The sequence below is a fragment of the Anopheles merus genome, chromosome 3L (assembly GCF_017562075.2).
Source record: "Anopheles merus strain MAF chromosome 3L, AmerM5.1, whole genome shotgun sequence".
Classification (NCBI taxonomy): Eukaryota; Metazoa; Arthropoda; class Insecta; order Diptera; family Culicidae; genus Anopheles; species Anopheles merus.
The window spans coordinates 37270934-37289676 of record NC_054085.1 but is presented as its reverse complement, the minus strand read 5'-3'; the positions used below and the strand labels follow the sequence as shown (position 1 = coordinate 37289676).

General features: G+C 52.8%; 5 protein-coding genes across 6 annotated transcripts; 3 read left to right on the top strand and 2 right to left on the bottom strand.

The window, feature by feature from the left end:
- The first annotated feature begins 4061 nt into the window (after positions 1 to 4061).
- Positions 4062 to 5030, top strand: LOC121599511 (U11/U12 small nuclear ribonucleoprotein 35 kDa protein-like). Its single transcript, XM_041927375.1, has 2 exons — positions 4062 to 4430; positions 4502 to 5030. Exons 1-2 carry the CDS (start codon positions 4209 to 4211, stop codon positions 4907 to 4909), a joined length of 630 nt encoding a protein of 209 aa, XP_041783309.1. The 5' UTR covers positions 4062 to 4208; the 3' UTR covers positions 4910 to 5030.
- On the bottom strand, positions 4954 to 8044 carry LOC121599510 (ATP-binding cassette sub-family F member 1). The gene is made up of 2 exons (XM_041927374.1): positions 5798 to 8044; positions 4954 to 5723 (listed from the first exon to the last, which is right to left on the bottom strand). Exons 1-2 carry the CDS (start codon positions 7881 to 7883, stop codon positions 5050 to 5052), a joined length of 2760 nt encoding a protein of 919 aa, XP_041783308.1. The 5' UTR covers positions 7884 to 8044; the 3' UTR covers positions 4954 to 5049.
- Positions 8045 to 8349: 305 nt separating this feature from the next.
- Positions 8350 to 11424, top strand: LOC121599771 (ubiquitin carboxyl-terminal hydrolase 5). Its single transcript, XM_041927841.1, has 3 exons — positions 8350 to 9670; positions 9750 to 10948; positions 11036 to 11424. The coding sequence occupies exons 1-3, from the start codon at positions 8541 to 8543 to the stop codon at positions 11206 to 11208; spliced, it is 2502 nt and encodes an 833-aa protein (XP_041783775.1). The 5' UTR covers positions 8350 to 8540; the 3' UTR covers positions 11209 to 11424.
- A 68-nt stretch (positions 11425 to 11492) lies between these two features.
- On the bottom strand, positions 11493 to 18607 carry LOC121599776 (phosphoserine phosphatase). Of its 2 annotated transcripts, none has more exons than XM_041927848.1 (4): positions 17955 to 18607; positions 12480 to 12866; positions 11946 to 12409; positions 11493 to 11869 (listed from the first exon to the last, which is right to left on the bottom strand). In XM_041927848.1, the coding sequence occupies exons 1-4, from the start codon at positions 18029 to 18031 to the stop codon at positions 11787 to 11789; spliced, it is 1011 nt and encodes a 336-aa protein (XP_041783782.1). In that variant the 5' UTR covers positions 18032 to 18607; the 3' UTR covers positions 11493 to 11786. The 2 variants fall into 2 exon arrangements, with proteins under 2 accessions (XP_041783782.1, XP_041783783.1); XM_041927849.1 differs by lacking the exon at positions 17955 to 18607 and adding an exon at positions 16731 to 17201.
- On the top strand, positions 13108 to 15908 carry LOC121599774 (beclin 1-associated autophagy-related key regulator). The gene is made up of 2 exons (XM_041927846.1): positions 13108 to 15010; positions 15070 to 15908. The coding sequence occupies exons 1-2, from the start codon at positions 13591 to 13593 to the stop codon at positions 15300 to 15302; spliced, it is 1653 nt and encodes a 550-aa protein (XP_041783780.1). The 5' UTR covers positions 13108 to 13590; the 3' UTR covers positions 15303 to 15908.
- Positions 18608 to 18743: the final 136 nt, after the last annotated feature.

Below are 18743 nucleotides of genomic sequence, written 5' to 3'. Positions count from 1 at the left end.
GCCTCGCGGTACATGCTAATGATGGGCGATGAGCCAGAGTCAATGCCTGTATTTTCCCAGACAGGTGACGGGTGGTAGGTTTATCACCCTCAATAACCCCGCCAGCGACTTCAATCGACCGCGTGCCGAACATGGCTGATCATCTAGAACGATATGATATCTAATAAAATAACGAAAACCTCAGCGCTAAACAAACAGTGACGTTTGCAAGCGTACGACCGTATGTCATAAATTCAGTTTTGCAGCCAGTACAGACACTGCGTTGATAATGGAAGAAGCCGTAAACACAAGGCACGTGCCCTGGCAGATGCGCGATCAAAGATCAGGCGACGTCAATGTCACAATGTACGCTCTGAGCGACACCTCAATGTCCTTGGCGCTCCCTAAGCCCGACGACACAAATTAGGGGAAGCGAGTCAAAATTTGGCAGGCACACTGCTCTAACATCAGTTCCAAGACAGGTTGTCATGCTTGCACGTCTTATAGATCGTGGTAGGCCGTCACCATTCCACAGTACTAGCAGCATTTGCTTAGTACAAGCGTCTCCAACAAGTCTATCGTATAGCGTAACGTCTGCAACAGCACACATCCACGTGCCTGAAGCTGACTTTTCGACCCTAACCGAAGTGGTGCAATCATCACCAGCATACTGTCACACGATGTCCCACATCCCGATCACACCCGAAAAATACTCATAACTTCTCATAACACGGTCCATTATCTCTCCCAGACAACGTCTCATCTGCGTCTCGCTTGTCAAAGCTTTTGTTTTCCGGAGTCTGTTGCGATCGGTCAAGCAGGAATTTGCCACATCATGATACAAACCGAGTTTGCTACTATGAAGCAAATATCAATCAGAGTGTACCTACCCCCCCCCCCCCCCCCCCCCCCCCCCGGTAGAGCCTGCTACCTACTGCTGCTGTCAACTCGCATCGATTAATCAATCATTGACGGATAAACACCCGTCAGTGAATGTTGGGATTTAGCGGTCGGTGGTCCATCCACTACACGCCGTTATAAATCTCCCTTGCTGTCGTTTCGGGAAGCATCCATTTCATCCAATATATAACCTTGCTGAGGCAGCTGCCCCTCGTTACCACCTCGGCATACCTCCAGGGCAAAGGAAACAATAAGGCATTAAAAGCGCTGATAAATTAATTGATTTACAATCCTTCGAGGCAAGTGTTGCGGGCTGTCGTGCACGATTCTGTTTCCATTACGCACGTGTAATTCAATTGCTAATTATTACAGCAATGATTACGCTCTCATCCTGCGCTGTGCGCCATATAGATAAGTCGGCGTGCACCTTTGTGCCAATTAGAAGAAGAAGCCACCGGGAAGATATCACATCCCTCGAGCGATCAAGACTCTACTACTACTACTACAACCCGCTCGGTTGCAGGAGTAGCTCGTACTATTCTTAGCCGATTTTGAGCCGCTTCTGCAGCTCCGGAGCAATTAACTGCTGTACACAATGTATCTGCCACAGAGGGCTGGCACAGGGTAGGACTGATAACGCCAAACGCCACTGGCATCCCCGGGGGGGGGGGGGGGGGAATTGAAGGGGAGGACAGACACGCCTATCGTGCCCTCAGCCGATGCCTCGCTGCCATTGGACTTCACGTGATTAGCGTGCTTTCCATCACGAGCCGACGCGGTGGTCTGGCGTACACCCGCATGCGCACCACATCTCTTAAGATGCTCCCGATTGCCACGGTACGGTTTCGTTTGTTGTCAATCACGGAAGCCGATTGACCGTTCGCAACTCCCCCACCCCCTCCGTTCTCGTGTACATGGGCCACTCGACCGACACGGTTACGATCGAACACCTACAAAACCCGCGGAACCCGCGTGTGATCATAATCGGGGTGCCGTTTTTTATCTCTTCTCAACCGCCAACCACTAGGTCCGGTGTGTTTTCCCCCACCGGTACAACAGTGTTTGTGACAGAGTCATCCCTTATCCCCAGCATTGGCACGATAGGCATCCCGCCCGTCCACCATTATTGGCAATTCTGGAACGCGCGCAGTTTGCACTTCCAAGATAACGTCCGCCAAGATCTTGGCTGTTTCGTTGTAAAACTCCCATCCCACGAGGACAGATAACTCTGCTCGATGGGGAAGGACGAATGACCTTGCTGTTATTTGGCTGCGCATCACAATGTTGCAGCCTTGAGGTGCGTTATTTGTCAATACGTCGCTTCCGGAGCTGGGAAGATCAGTGTTCACGGCATTGCGGACAAAGCACTACGTATTAGTGGCGTGCCTAAGATAAAGGAAAAACAGTGAATCATTTCTCAACTTCAGTGCTATTTCAAAACTTGTATAAAGATATCACAAGAAACAATAAAGTGCAATAAAAACGATTGTTCACTCTTGTTACTACAACTGTGGATCCCGGAATAAACAGCGATGTACATCTCTGTAGCAGCGCATCAATCCACACTGAAAGAATTTGTCACACCGACTTAACAAACTCCATCCTACAATAAATACCTTTCTTCACTAAAAATGTCTGAACTTATCGGCAACGGAACCTACAATAACTGATGATCGGTTCGGTTGCGTCAATGCAACAAATAGTTTATTTTTCCTCTTTTCCCACACAAAAGGGTGCGTGGTGACGATTCTGATGCGAGCTAGAACAAACGCACCGTTCAGAGTTCTTCCCACTGATCGCTTTCAGTCGACTAGACGAGTCGGCACACACAACTCTTGGAACACATAACATCTACACGGCTCCAATAATTGTGATCTCGGGCGCAACTTTATGTTAAAGAACTTTACATTGACTTACATCTAGCGAGATTTACTCTTAAGCGCACCAGCGTCTCAAGGTGGCTTTTGCAGTTTACTTTATCAAACAGATAACATTCCTGAGTATCTACCCCGACGCGTACCACACGTCTGCGGTGATCGTACGAGGTAATTAATGAATAATATTCCACCTCACAATGTCGTCGTAATATGCATTCATGCAAAACAACTGACGAGCGATGCTAACGACTATTTGTACTGAATTCTTGTCCACCCTCAATTACACGTGTACTGTTGTCAACGATGCGGTGTACCGCCCCGTTTCGCGTCAATGAACGCTAGAAAAGATATAAAATTACCATAATAAAGTGAAAAAAATACTAAATTGGATTAGCATCGCTTTAAAGGTAGCTGGCGGTCGGATCGGTCGACAACAATCGTGCAATCAAAGGGGACAATCAATCAGGAGTTATGTTCACACGAGCCGAGCACGTGAACGTATGGCGAGCTGGGCCGGGAACAGGTGAATAAACGGATGGGATGGTTTATTCACTCTAATTATTATTCAATTATTCCGACTTGTGCGGGATCTTAGGACGTCATACGAGACCACAAGCTGTCAGGCTAAACAAATGCGTATGAATCATAACATTCAGCATCAGATTCGGTCTCAGTAGGAGCAAATCAAAAAGCTCTCGAGAGCAGAATAATAACATATTACATTCGGTTACCTCACCTGCAGTTGTTACTCCCTAAATTTTCTTTAATACGAAATAAATAGTTCCTACTGGTTTCTGTTGCTATCTGCCATTCTATATGCGATAATGCGCTTATGCATGAGGGAAACACAAGAGAGACCTTGACTGCCGCTTCCAGGCTGACCTTTGCTGTTAAGCAGCACCGAATGCAGGTTATTGTTTTTAATGCAGATCCTCCACATGCGTAGCTGCTGCCTAGAAAATTTAAATGATTTTTGAAATTTTACAATTTCTATATCCTTTTTCATTTTCTTCTTCCTTGGGAAACTACACTTTTTTGTTATTTTAAATTGGCAAAATTTTCGCCACATCTTACTATCGTGATGAACATCAAGACTATTCCGGAATTGTTCATCCGTATTATATATGCAACAAATTCCAATTTATTGGCTAATTGTTAATGCAAATAAAAACCAATTGTTTCTTATACACCTATGTCCACTGCTGCACATACTGTTCGTACACAAAGCACTCAGCGGTCACTCATTCAAAGAGAGTGCCGTTTTTGGCGCACAAAATTAACCTCAAACAGCTGTCAGATCCGCCATAAAAAATGTAAACAAAACAATCCAACTTCAGATTCGTTGCAACATTTTAGCAAAAAAGCACAAGACAATGGATATTTAATCTATGAAAAAGTGGTGTCCTAACAATAAAATGTAAAAAAAAATGTTATTTTGAACTTACCGGCACGATGGACTCCTCGGAAGTATCTCCCACGCCGCGCCGCTGGTCGAAGTACGTGTGTGATGTTTACGATCCCGTCCAGGTCGGCTCGATCGATGGAACGGACCAGGTGCCGCACGACCGTGCACTGATCCGGGCGATTAACTCCAACTATCGACCGAACCGTAAGGTGAAAGGGAACCCGTTGCACACGATCTTCATCGGCCGGTTGGCACATTCAGTCACCGAGGTACGCACACTCTCATTCTTTTCCCACAATTGTCGCTTCTTTTGCTAAATGACCGTACTTTCTAAATGCAGGAACAGTTACGCGCCAAGTTTGCGCCCTTCGGCACGATCGTCCACGCTCGATTAGTCACCGATATTGTCACCGGACTGCCGCGGGGTTACGCTTTCATCGAGTACAGTGCCCGCGGCGAGGCGCTGCGTGCGATCGAGCGCATGCACGGCGTCACCATCGACGGGAAGGAGATACTCGTCGACGAAGAGTGGGAACGGCGCCTCGAGGGCTGGAAGCCGCGCCGGCTCGGTGGAGGTTTCGGAGGGAGGAAAAAGTCACAGCAGCTGCGCTTCGGCTGCAAGGTGCAGCCGTTCCGCCGGCCGATACTTGAAACCGGCGGTGTGGCGAGTGTGAGTGAGTGGAATCGCCGCGTGCGCCAGCGCAAGGAAGGGCCGACCGGGTCCAGCCGAAACAGTGACAGTGAATGAACACTTCCCACACGCGTGGAGGCTCTTTTTTTGCCAGAAAATAATTACTGTATGTATTGTTTATAATAGCAATAAAATAACCAACCGGCAACCGGCAACCGGCAACCAACCGACAGTCAGAGGGCACGTCCGTCGCCTCTTCACTGCAGTACGGCCGCGTTCGCCGATATGCTCGGGTTGTTGATGACTTCACCCAAGCTGTCCAGCACCTCCTTGCGGTAGTCGTCGAAGTCACCGTCCACCTCGTTGATCGTTTGGTCCTCGATCACGAACAGCGTACACTCCGTCTCGCGGATTAACCGCTCGTCGTGGGACACGATAATCACGCCGCCCTTGTACTCGTTGATCGCCTCCGCCAGGGCATCGATCGACTCGATGTCCAGGTTGTTGGTCGGTTCATCGAGGATCAGCACGTCCGGCGCGTTCAGGCACAGCTCGGCCAGCGCAACACGCGCCTTTTGACCACCGGACAGATCCTTCATCTTGATCGTGTGCGCGTGGCTGGCGAGCCCGAACGTGCCGAGCTGCTTGCGTGCCTTCTCGTACGGCAGATTGAACAAACGCTGCAGATACTCGGCGGGTGTTTCCTCCGCCGTCAGATGCTCGCCCGAATGCTGATCGAACCGGCCAATCCGAAGACGATGGTTACGCTTCGCCTCACCCTGCACCGGATCGAGCTCACCAACCAGCAGCTTGAGGAAGGTAGACTTGCCGACGCCGTTCGGGCCTACGATCGCGACACGACTGCTCAGATCGATACCGAAATCCGCCCCGACAAACAGCGGCTTCTGCTTGGGGAAGTTGAAATGGCAATCTAGGGGGAGGGAAAGAGAGAGAGAACCGTTAATTTTAAGCATTTTTTCATGCCCTTAATCCCCCGAAACTTACTGTGCAAGCCGAGAATCGGTGGCTGCAACGGTGGCGGATCCGGGAAGCTAAACTTCACAATGTACTCCTTCGGCTTCGACAGCAGCTCCACCGGCCCGTCGTCGTCCTCGCCCGGCTTCTGGTTCTTCGTGCGGCCCTTCTCCTGCTTGCGGGTCAAATTTTCCTTCTGCTTCTTCTCGGCCGCCTTCTTCGACTGCCCGTGCGCCTTCATGTCCTTCAGCCGGCGCTCCTGCTTCTCGTACTCCTTGATCATCTCCTTCCGCTTCTGGACGTACATCTTCTTGAACATCGTGTAGTTGCCCTTGTAGTAGTAAAGCTTCTTGTTGTCCAGATGGATGATTTCGTTGCACACGTTGTCGAGGAAGGACTGGTCGTGGGACACGATCAGCAGCGTCTTCTTCCATCCCTGCAGGTAGTTGTCGAGCCAGATGACGGCGTTCAGGTCGAGATGGTTCGTCGGCTCATCCAGCAGCAGCAGCGTCGGCTCGATGAACAGTGCCCTCGCGAGCGAAACGCGCATACGCCACCCGCCGGAGAAGGCGTTCGTCGGGCGGTTCTGCATTTCGCGCGAAAAGCCCAAACCGGCCAAAATACGCCTCGCCCGCGGTTCGGCCGAATCGGCCCCGATCGCTTTCAGCTCGTTGTACACCTCCTGCAGCTTGTCCTGCAGCTCGATCTTGCCCGTCTCGACCGCCTCCTCCAGCTCTTTGCACTCCTTCAGCAGCGCCGTCCGCTTCACGTCCGCCTTCAGCACCGTATCGACCGCGGACGTTTCATCCGCTACCACCTCCTGCTCGCACAGCAGCACATCGATGTTGGGCGGAATGGCAAAGGCACGGTTGGCAATGTGGCGCAGCAGCGTGGTCTTGCCGTGCCCGTTCGGCCCGACCAGCCCGTAGTGCCGCCCGTTCGCGATCAGCAGATTCGCGTTCACGAACAGATCGTTACCCTTGGCGGAAATGGTAAAGTTTTCGATCTTGATGTCCACCGCGTGGTCCATGTGTTTGCTCTGGTTGCCCGTCTTGAGCGCCTGCGACATCGTAAAGTTGCTGTCGAGATCGGAATGTCCCTGGCCGCCCTTGCGCAGCATCGCCTCCTGCATCTTCTCGAACTCCTGTTGCTTCTTCAGCTTCTTCTTTTCCTTGTGCGTGAGTTTCTTCTCCTTTTCGCCGGCCTCCTCATGCCCTTCTTCTTCTTCGTCGCCGTCGTCCAGCTTTAAGCTTTCGCCAACCTTATCGGCCATTTCGTCCACCTCCGGATCGGCCACTTTCTCTTCGCTCACCTCCTTGACGGGTTCCGGGACGGCCTTCGCCTTCTCCTGTTTGGTTGGCTTCTCTTCCTTCTTGTTCTCCGGTTCCGGTGCCTTCGCTGGTTCCGGTTCTTTCACCACCTTCGGTTCCTCTTTCACCTTTTCCTTCTCCTTGGGCGGGTCCTTCTTCACGACCGGTAGAGGCACCACTTCCTCCTCCTCCTCCTCTTCCTCCTCTTCACTTTCCTCTTCCGATTCCTGCACCTTCACTGCCTTCTTGGCCACTTTCTTGGGTTGCTTTTTCTTAGCCGACTTTTTGCTCACCATCGCCGCCATCACGTCTTCCTCGGATTCATCGTCATCATCATCGTCCGAGCCACCGCCGGCCAGCAGGTCGATCACCTTTTCCTCCTTATCCGACCAATCGTCATCCTTGCCCTTTCCCTTGCCCTTACCCTTTGCAGCCGGTTTCTTCGCCTCCTTCTTGCCGCCTTTCACTGGTGGTGCCTTCACTGGCTGCTCCTCGTCCGAATCGGACCCTCGCTTGCCAGCTGCTGACCCCTTTTTCGCCACTGCCTCGTCATCGCTCCAATCGTCGTCGTTCTTCTTGCCCTTCTTGCCTTTCTTGCCCACTGGAGCGGCCGGGGCCTTCTTTCCACCACGCGCCGCCGGAGGAGCTCCTTCCTCGTCCGAATCCACGTTGTCAATTTTGCCTCCTTTCTTTTTGCCAGCCGACTTCCCGGACGAAGGTGCGGACACGATCGACGACTGCTCGGACTGCTGATCATCGTCCTCCCAGTCCTGGTTCTTTTTGTTGCCCTTCTTTTTCGGTGGCATTTCGAACGCTTTTCGCACCTGTCTTGGCACCCGGGAGCAGAGAAAATCACGGCCAACAGTTTTTTTTTTTTTTTGGCAACAATTCACTTTCCCGAGTGTGCTGTGTGGTGCAATCCGGTTTCGGGTGCAGGAAAACGCAACGTGCGATTGTTTTTCTTCTTATTGTTCCTGTTGTTGACGTTTCCCGCGAGAGTGACAGCTTAGATAATGCCAGGCTCGTTCACAACTTACAGTTGACAGTTGGAAATTTTCAAAAAATTACGTTTGATCAATAATTTTGACTTTGATTGTTTTTATTTTTATGTATATAGTTAAATAATTTTTTTTCCACGATAAATGTACACAAACAACCTCTTTTATATGGCTTTAATTCGTTCTTGGCTCGTAAATCACTTTTCAATATGGCGACCAGCAGCTCTCGCTGACAATGAGCCAACCAGATCGATTCGCACATGACGCTGTCAACTGAATGCGAATGAATCTTCTATTATTTTCGTGATTTTGCAGAAAACCAACAACACAAAACGGGCCATCCCACTGCGGACGAAAATTTGCCGTGTTTTTTCAGCAGCAATAACCACAACCAGTCAGCCAGTGTTTACACGCCCGCACGCCGTAAGCTAATCACGCCCAGGAAACCGAGCACGGATTGCGGCCATGGACACGCTACGGAAGTATCTGGCCCAGGTTAAAGTGCCGTGCGCCAGCGATAACGTCTACAAGGAGGAGTGTGTTTACTCGTTTGACAATCCGGAAACGGACACCGGCTTGTACGTGAGTCTGACCAGCTTTCTCGGGTTCGGGGAGCAGTACGTGCGCCCGTACGCCGAGCGGTCCGGCAACCGGGTGTTTCTGCATCTGAAGCGCGACAAAATCGAAATCCCCGACCCGTCGGCGGCGGACGGGGCCGGCGGTGCGGATGGGCCGGAGAAAAAGATCACCCGGCTGGCGATCGGGGTGGAGGGCGGGTACACCGGGGCGGAGAGCAAAAAGTACGAGTACCAGGAGCACTACCAGGTGGTGGTGTTCGATGAGCCGGTCGTAAGGTTGGACTACCCGAACGTGGACCTGCCGCTGCAGGTGCAGAACGCGGTCGAGGCGGTCCAGAAGGCGGAGGCGGCTTCGGTGAAGCGCGAGCGGGAACAGATGGCCGGCACGTGGGACGGGGAGATCCGGCAGGTGTCGACGCACGCCGCCGAGCTGCTGCAGCTCGACAATGGCAAGAAGATCCCGCCGACCGGGTGGAAGTGCGAAAAGTGCGACCTGACCAGCAACCTCTGGCTGAACCTGACGGACGGTTCGATCATGTGCGGGCGCAAGTTTTTCGACGGCTCGGGCGGTAACGACCATGCGGTGAACCATTACAAGGAGACGAACTACCCGCTGGCGGTGAAGCTGGGCACGATCACGGCCGACGGGAAGGGGGACGTGTACAGCTACAGCGAGGACGACATGGTGGAAGATCCGTACCTGGTGAAGCACTTGGCACACTGGGGCATCAATGTGGGCCAGCTGGAGAAGACGGAAAAGTCCATGATTGAGCTGGAGCTGGACCTGAACCAGCGGATCGGCGAGTGGGGCATTCTGTGCGAGAGCGGCAGCCAGCTGAAGCCGATCGCGGGGCCGGGGTACACCGGGATGAAGAATCTGGGCAACACGTGCTATCTGAACAGTGTGATGCAGGTGCTGTTTACCATCCCGGACTTTGTGCGCCGGTTCGTCGACGGTTCGAAGGCAATCTTCGACAGCTTCCCGTCCGATCCGGCCAATGATTTTAATGTGCAGATGTAAGACACAAGGATGGCAGGCGTTTTCAATAACGTTGCAGTAATTTAATTGTGTTTTCTTCCCCGTTTCTCTTCACAGGGCAAAGCTGGGAACGGGATTGTGCAGCGGCCGGTACAGCGTCCTGTCGGAAAGCAGCCTGGACACGGCCGACTCAACCACCGGCGGCATCGCTCCGACCATGTTCAAGGCGCTCATTGGCCAGGGCCATCCCGACTTCTCCACCAAGCAGCAGCAGGACGCGCAGGAGTTCTTCCTGCACATTATCAGCACGCTCGAGAAGCACAGTCGCCACCAGGCGAACCCGTCCGAGGCGCTGCGCTTCTGCATCGAGGATCGCGTCGAGTGCTGCTCCAGCGGCAAGGTTATGTACAACCGGCGCGACGAGTGGTGCCTCCCGCTCCAGATTCCCCTCCAGAAGGCGACCAACCTGGACGAGGTGAAGCAGTACGAGGCGGAACGTACCGCAGCCGAGCGCGAGGGCCGCCGGCTCGATCCGGACGCACTGGTGCGGCCGAAAATCACGCTCGCCGCCTGCCTGGACACGTTCGCGCAGCCCGAGCTGGTGGAGCAGTTCTACAGCACGGCGATCGGGGCGAAGACGACGGCCAAAAAGACGACCAAGCTCGCCTCCATGCCCGACTACCTGCTGCTGCATTTGAAAAAGTTCACCCTGAAGGAAGACTGGACCTCGCTCAAGCTGGACGTGGCGATCGACATCCCGGAGGTGCTCGATCTGGAAACGCTGCGCGGCACCGGCAAGCAACCGTACGAGGAAGAGCTGCCGGACATTGCCGGCCGCGAGCCAACGCCACCGCCGATGGATCCGGAAGTGATGGAGCAGCTGCTCGGGATGGGCTTCCCGCCCGAGGCTTGCAAGCGGGCCATCTTCTTCACGAAGAACACCGGCATCGAGCCGGCCACCCAGTGGATGATGGAGCACATTGCCGATGCGGACTTTGCCAGCCCGTTCGTTCCGCCCGGTACGGGTGGCAAGAGCAGCTCGGCGGCCGGGGCCGCCTTCGTACCCAATCCGGTCGGGCTGGAGATGCTGATGGGCATGGGCTTCTCCGACCGGCAGGCCACGAAAGCGCTCAAGGAGACGGGCAACAACACGGAACGGGCGGTCGATTGGATCTTTTCCCACACCGACGAGCTGGATAGCATGGCGATCGATGATGCGACTTCGGACAGTGTTGCAACGGCTGCGGCTGCCGCCGGATCGGACGGTGGAGCTGCGGGCAGCAAGCAGGGTTCGTCGTACCGTGACGGAACTGGCAGTAAGTACCGACAGCGCAGGCACACAGCAGATTCCAGCATTTGAGATTAACTCTATTTCTTTCTTTCTGTCTTTCTTTCTGCTGCAGAATATAAGCTCGTCGCATTTATCTCCCACATGGGCACCTCGGCCCAGGTCGGCCATTACGTTTGCCACATCCTCAAGGACGGCCAGTGGGTCATCTTTAACGACAACAAGGTGGCGATCTCACAGAATCCACCCAAAGAGCTCGGCTACCTGTACCTCTACCAGCGGGTGTAAAACCCTGCCCATGCCGCTGCAGAGGAACTGGTTGTACACCGGCCGTTCCGTCGTTCCGTTTTCTCTCTTTTTTCATCTTGCGCTGCGCGTCAACGAAGCCCCGATCCAGCGGTGGACTGCAGCGATGGACTGTGAACTAATTTACGCTCTATAATTGATAATAAAACGGCATCGAATTACTCTAGCGATAATTATGAAATCAATTTGCCCTTTTCTTTCGCGGTAGTAATTGAGAAAGAGATTGAGAGAGAGAGAGAGAGAGAGAGAGAGAGAGACAGTGAGAGTAACTTTGCTTTTACATGAATTCATTGTATATTTGTTGCATATATTCGAACAAGAAAATACTACCTATAATTAAAGCGCGCTATAATAATTCAACTTAAAAAGGTGCACATAATTTATAATAATTTGTAAGTGTAATAATTAACTATTTACAGTAAGAGTGGGTGTAGCAAAAAAAAAGAGGAAAACAATGTGATTAACAGCTAGTGAAATAATAATGAAATTGCGATGGGGTTTCATCAGCAAAGGAAGTAGGGTGGGTATGGTGGTGCGGTGCTCTTCCACTCGAAACGCAATCACCAGAGTAGGTCGGCAAAGTTGGTCACGTAGTAGGTCGCTCGTTTTTGGACCTCTTCCCGAACGGCATTTCCACCATAACCTGTGTGGCCAAGAAACAAAAAAACGATTAATCCCTTTATCTTCCAGAGCAAAGTTTCCCACTGCTAGACACTTACCAATGAACATGTTCGCCGGGGGACACGCCTCCAGGTCCGTCATGCCGTCCCCGATCATTGCGACCACCTTGTCCGCTCCCGTGCCGACACCACCGGCCATCACGCTGCGGATCTGCTTGATCGCTTCGCCCTTGCCGCCCGATCGGGACGTCGGCTGCGTCGTGTCGAACCCGGCGTAGCTGCCATTGTAGTTGAAGAACAGCCGGTTCGCGTACAGATTGCACAGCGGAATCTCCAGCGCGTCGGCCACCGGCTCGATCAGACAGTCGAACCCGCCGCTGATGAGGAAAATTTCCGCATTGTTCTTGCGCAGCTGCTCGATCAGTTCCTTCACGCCCGCCGAAATGATCGACGGGTGCGTCTTGAGAAACTCGCGGATCTGCCGCTGCGACGGTTTGATAATGTCCAGGCGACGCTTCAGCGCCTCCTGGAAGGTCATGCTACCTCCCATCGCTTCCTTCGTGCTGTAAGCAGGGACAGACAGATCTAATTAAAACAATGGTTCCCATGGTTGGACGCTCAGATGTCACTTACAGTGCAGCCACCTCGCTACCCTTGCCGCAGAACTGGGCCAGCTCATCGATGCCCTCCTCGGTGATAATGGTCGAATCGACGTCGAAGCACACGATCTGTGCCTTCTTGAGCGACTCCTTGGCTTCGGTCGTACGCTTCGACAGCTCAACCGGCCGATCGTTCGTCATGCCGTTGCCGTTGGTCGGTGCTTGATGGTGCAGTCCGTGGCGGGCGCCCAGTCCGTTCAACTTGGACGGCACAATTGGCTTGAAGATGGGGGAGGCCGGCGGTAAACTGTTACGCCGCCCAACGACGACCGGCTCGAGCGGTTCACCGGCACCGGCAAGACTGCTCACACCGCGGCTACTGTCCGTGGCCGAGATGGCGACCAAACTTCCAAAAAGTGCACTGAAATTACAATGAAGAAAGAAATTATATTACAACAATATTCCAAATACCATAAAAAGTACTAAAATGTTTTCAAAAGATACAAAAACCCCAATTATCCCTAATTGAACCCTTCCGCAACGGTCATTTTGAAATACATCTCCACCACAACGCGCTCGTACTCGGCGAACGTGCTCCACTGTGACAGCTGTCAGCGAACCATCAGCTGAGCGCAGCGAAGTAAACAAAGAAAAGCGTTCATTTTTTTCTTCTCCTAGTGCTGGGCTGATGAAACACTGCTGCTCACGGACAGACATTAAATACCCCTCTTCTTGTTAAGCTGCATCTAAGCCACTTACTGTTCAGTGTTCGTGTGTGTGTGTCGTGCGTGAATAGTGGTGATTGCGCAAAAAAAAACAGCACACACAGTTCGCAAACAGGAACTCGCACTGTTTGTGTGCCTAGCATAGTTTGCCTGTGAAGTGTAGCGAGATTACAGTGCGATTACTCACACAGCACAAATGGTGCCACCGATTGGAGCAGACACAGGCCACGGGAGGAGATTATAATCCAAGCGCAAGAAAGAAAGTGCAAACTCAAGGCTTTGCGGCAGAGAGCGGACTGCTTTCATCGTTCGCAGTCGCAGTTTGCGTTGGTGCTTCCGACACGAGACACGCGGAACGACGCAATTAGACGCGACGATCGACGACGACGACAACAACAACGACAGCGCCATCATCGCCCGATGGCAGTTTGCACCAGCAGCAGCATGACGTCCGACTCTGGTGGTGCGCCGGAAAACTTCCACATTACCTACTCGCACGACGGAGACGACGTGGATGAGGAAGCGACGGACGTCGTGCGGGACGGCGATCTGCTCTCCACGTCCAGCTTCCAGATCGGAGGCATCGTCGTCGGGGGAGAAGGTACGCTGCGCTGCCCTCTGTGCGGTGCCCACCGTCGCCAGTTTCACTGCAAATCGTGCATCCGCCATGGGGACTTTCTGCACACCGCCGTGTACTGTCAGCTGCCGGAGCGGTTCGGCGAGAAGCAGCAGCGGCTGCGGAATCTCCGCACGGCCAACGCGACCCTCGAAAGCAAGGGCTCGCTGATGCTGGAAAAGCTGCACCAGGCGGGCCGGTTGGCGGGCGAGATTAAGCAGCGCTCGGACAAGGCGAACATCATACGCAAAACGATCGAGCTGAAGCGCATCGCCATCGAGGAGCTGCGGCTGAAGCAGCGCCATCTCGGTGACGCCATCCGCAAGCTGCGCATCACGCTGCCACGGTACGACGATAAGGTGAAGACGCTCAGCGAGTTCGTGGCGGGCAAGCTGGAGGAGAGCGAGTATCGGAAGGCGCGGCTGGCGGCGGTGCAGGAGCGCTTGCGGCAGCGGAAGCGCGACCAGGTGCAGCAGCTCGTGCGGATCATCTTCCCGATCACGCAAACGATCACCAGTCGGAGCAGCTTGGCGGGCAGCAGCAGTACGGCGAGCAGCGGAAGCTCGGCCTGCGGTGGTGGTGGTGGTGGCGGACCAAATAACACCCGCAGTACGATAAACGAAATCTCGGAAGCGACCCGTACGGCGTACGTCCGGGGGCAGTGGATTTTGCAGGACAGCTTCGGCGAGGTGCAGCATGTGATCGTTGCCCCTGCCCTGCCCGGCACCGGCAACTACTCCGCGTACAACGAGTGGGCAACGGGCGGTGGCGATGGTGGTGGTGGTACGGTGGCTAGCGCTTCTTCGACGGCTGCTTCCACCATGGAAGCGTCCGCATCGCCAGCCAAAGTCGGTAGCCACAATCCGGCACACACCATCGCGGCGGCCCTAACGTACACGAGCCAGCTGGTGGCGCTGCTTGGCTACTATCTGGACGTTCGGTTACCGTATCGCGTGTCGTACGCGGACTTTTGCACGACCACACTGTCCGAGGCACAGTTTGCGCGGAAAGTGGCCCGCCTGAACGCGGACATTGTGTTCCTGTGCCACACACAAGGCTGTCGCTTGAACGACATGAACCCGACCCACACGCTGGAGAATCTGCTCTGTCTGGTAAAGTCGCCCGAGCTGGGCCACTGTGGACCGACCGATCGGAACAGCTGCCTGTCCGACTCTATGGAACAGCTGCTGATGCAGAACATCGGCGAGGATTCCGACTCGGAAGGTAAGCTTACTTGTGTGCAAAGTAAAAGCCCCAAAAAATTAAATTCAATTAACTTTTAGATGAAACAACGCTGCACCAGGAATGGGAAGCCGTACCGAGCAACCTTTCGCCGGTGACGACCGAACCACCGTACCCACCGATGATGGCACTGGACCAGAGGCGCACCACGATTGGCCATACCGGGCTGCACTACCACCATCTCCAGCAGCCGACGGGTGCGGCCGCGACCAGCCTCATGACCAGTGCCTTCGCTTCGGTCAGCTCTTTCTGGAAGGGTTGGACGGGGAAGTAAAACGAATCTTGATCGCCAGACGCCAGACCTTCATCGTCGACTCATTCCTGTACACGGGCAGCTGCTGTACACACACACACACACCTTCACACAAAGCGGAAGAAACACTTTTTGACAATTGTTCTGCTTCTGATATGTGATAAAGCACAAAACCAAACGGAGAAACGGAGAACGTTGTCCGATCATACCCCGATTGTAGCCATTTTTTTATAGTAGAAAATAGCAACACAAACAAACACTGCGTGAAGCTTCCAGAGAAAATAGGAATCAAGTCGAGACAGCAAACTGTCTCGAGAAAATAAGGTACAAAATTCAAAAAGCTTAAGAAATATGCTCCGCTCGATGAGTTTGTAGGCAAATAACGCTTCTAACGGTAAGCAGGTCCGTTACATTTCCCTTCGCGTTGTTTTTTTTTCGGTTGTGGTTGTGTAACGAAGGCGCGTGGAGAACGATTTATCTAACAGGGGAAAAAACACAAAACTCAATTTATAGATGTTATTTTGTATGCAAACATTATAGTGGAACTAATCGTGCATGAGCAGTTCAGCTCAGAAAACAAAGGAAATAAAGTAATATACACATTTTAGCTGTGATTAACTGCAAAAATCGAATTCAAATCATACAACACAGACTGATCACGCGTAGCAACAGCGCGGGTTCACACCCTTTGGAAGGGCGGACCCGCGACTCGTCACTGTCGTCTGTGTCTGACCGTTGAGCTCCCCAAAGTGATAAGGCCTTCGGCAGAGGAACAAGACGGAAGCCAGCCAAGCCCCGTTCGCTCAAGTGAGGCGGCGGGGGAGAAACAACAACCATTCCTGATGTAATCGATTGCAAACACGCAGCACGTGGTCTGGCGATGCGAACCCTAGTGGCCAAATCACTATCAACAGAGTCAACAGAACAGTCAAAGGCGTTCTTGTCGGGGTCGGCTAATGAAGAACTTGTTGCGCTTGTCTGCTCAAGCTCAGCGCTCGAACCACGCTTGGTACAGGTTCTATTATTGCCAACACAGCAACAAAAGGCCAATATCACAAGGCCTGCACTATCAACAAATGGGGCCTTTGTTTGTCTCAAAATCTGCCCTTATCGCCGGACAGACTTAGATGCTGGTTTTTGCTGTCCGTTGTTCTCTAACACACACACACCCATCAGCGCAATCGAATCAGCTGATAGAAAGACGGCCACTATCATAACATCCTTCAAACTGCAAACTCTAGACACAGGCTTCGGCACAAACAACCTCTTACTCCCAAGCTCAAGCACCACCGCTCCGCTAGTCCACACACACATTCCTTTGACCTAAATGCAGATCAGCCACACAGTGCTGCAGCCAACTAACATCGCCCAAGTCGCTTCAACCAACTTCATGCATCTCCAGTGTCCACACTTGATCACTCAGCGCTTGATTATGCTAATTTTGCTCACCGATTCATTTTGCTGCTGAAGGTTACACGGGCTACTAGTTCCTTGTAGAGCAGGTTTTAGCGACTTTGCTCGAGGCTCGGAGATCTCAGACCTTCCGCCAACGTACGCTTAATATTCTACAGCCTTTCACACTTGCAAACAGTTCCTCGTACTTCGTATCACTTGAGGTGTTCTTGAACCTGACACTGTTAGGAGAACGTTTCACAGTCTTGTGGGGGTAATTCTTGTAAGAACTTTCAACAGTTGAGTTTCCGAAAAAACTTCAATATTCTTCCCTTGGTATGCGAATATGGTATGCACGCGCGCGCGTTTGTAGTTCGATCTCTCGCAAACAACTGACACCGACCGTGGTGCACAGATTCACTTTAAACCAGTCCCGATCTGTCCCTGTTCCAGCCCTACCCTTCCTCCCCATCACCACCCCTTTGTCTACATTAAGCGCGCTACACAACAACGATCCTTTCCACACCCCGATACTCCCGAGTGGGCCACAAGCGTTCTGTGACGTGTTTTCCCTCTCTCGCTCTCTCCCTCGTACTTATGATGATAAGAATTCCCCAGGTCCGTGAGTTGAGTGCGATACAGCCCGTCCGGGGCGTCGTTGGGTCGTTCGATCCGATCCGTCCAATAAACAACGCCTCGTACAACAACAGACACACTTCGGACGGCGCAGGCAACGCGCTGGAAGTTGCCATGAGGTTCGTCGCACGGGGATCGTCGCATCGTAAATCAATTTTCCACAATTTCGAGCACGGGACGAGCCTACAACAACAGCTGCTCAACAAAAAAAGAAATCATCCTGCCACCTGATCGTCCACGAAGGGCCTCTGTTGCTAGGTGGCAATGCTAGGTAGCGCTTGCGCGCGGATCAAGTAGCCCAGGAGAGGTCGACATACGATCCACTTGACGTTCGAGGCGAAAACAACAACTGCATCGCGATGCACTTCACGAGGGAGTTCTCGATCTCGCTCTCTCTCCCTCTCTCCCATGCAGAAGTAGGGTGGGAGATTCCAACCCGCGGCTCTTCTCCTCCTGATAACGACGCGCTGATGATGATCTTCCAGCAAGTGTGTTATTTTCCCTGCTTGACGCCTAGCCCAGTGATTAAGGAGGAGAGCCGCTTCTCAGCAGCATGATTTAATCGATGGCTTCGATTGCTCTATTGGGGGAATGTGTTTTTTATGTCGACCGCATGCGCGGATTGCTATTTACAACCGAGCTTACCTCACACCGGTGGCTAAGCGCTGATGATGATGATGTTGATGACGGTAAAGACACCCCCTACTCAAGCCGGGCAGCATTGAGTGTCTTTGTTTACGCGGAGTGATGAGGCTGAATCCCACTGGGCACGTTTCAGTCGATGGGCAACAGAAATCACTTCACTTGCAGGGGAAGGCACGGGACACGAAACAATCTTCTCAATCGGCTGCTGGCGACTGGGCTGATAAAGCCGGCACTGTGCGAAAGATCAGCTGTTTTCCGTCAAAACAATGCACCGCCACACGCTCGGTATCTGTCACACATTCACTCGCTCGGTCGCTTCCTCTGTTTATCTCGTTTGTTTTCGCGCCAAACCCTCGAGCGCGCTCGCGCACCGTTTCACGCAAAGGCCTTTTTTGCGCACCGCGTGTACACACTAGGATCGACAACGTCGTTTATCACGCTCGAACGCGCAACTGCGGTGACGCGCGTCGTCGGTTCTCTACAACGGAGAGCTAAAGTGTGATAAATGCGTTCTCACCACAAACCCTTGCACGAGCCCTCGGAGACTCGAGTGGGGCAAAGTGCGCGCACGTTGGTGTATGTGTGTGTGTGTGTGTAATTGCATTCCAGGGTTACACGGAGAAACGAGAACCCTTGAAGGGTAGTGCGCCGTCGAGGCCACGCGGCAACCTGCTCGACCACATGGTGAACCGGGTTGGCGGTTATTGGCAAAGGTAAACGTCTTCTTCATTAGGTTTCAAGTGCACTTCAATGTACGGCAGCCTAATGTCGCAGAGGTTCCATCTCGTT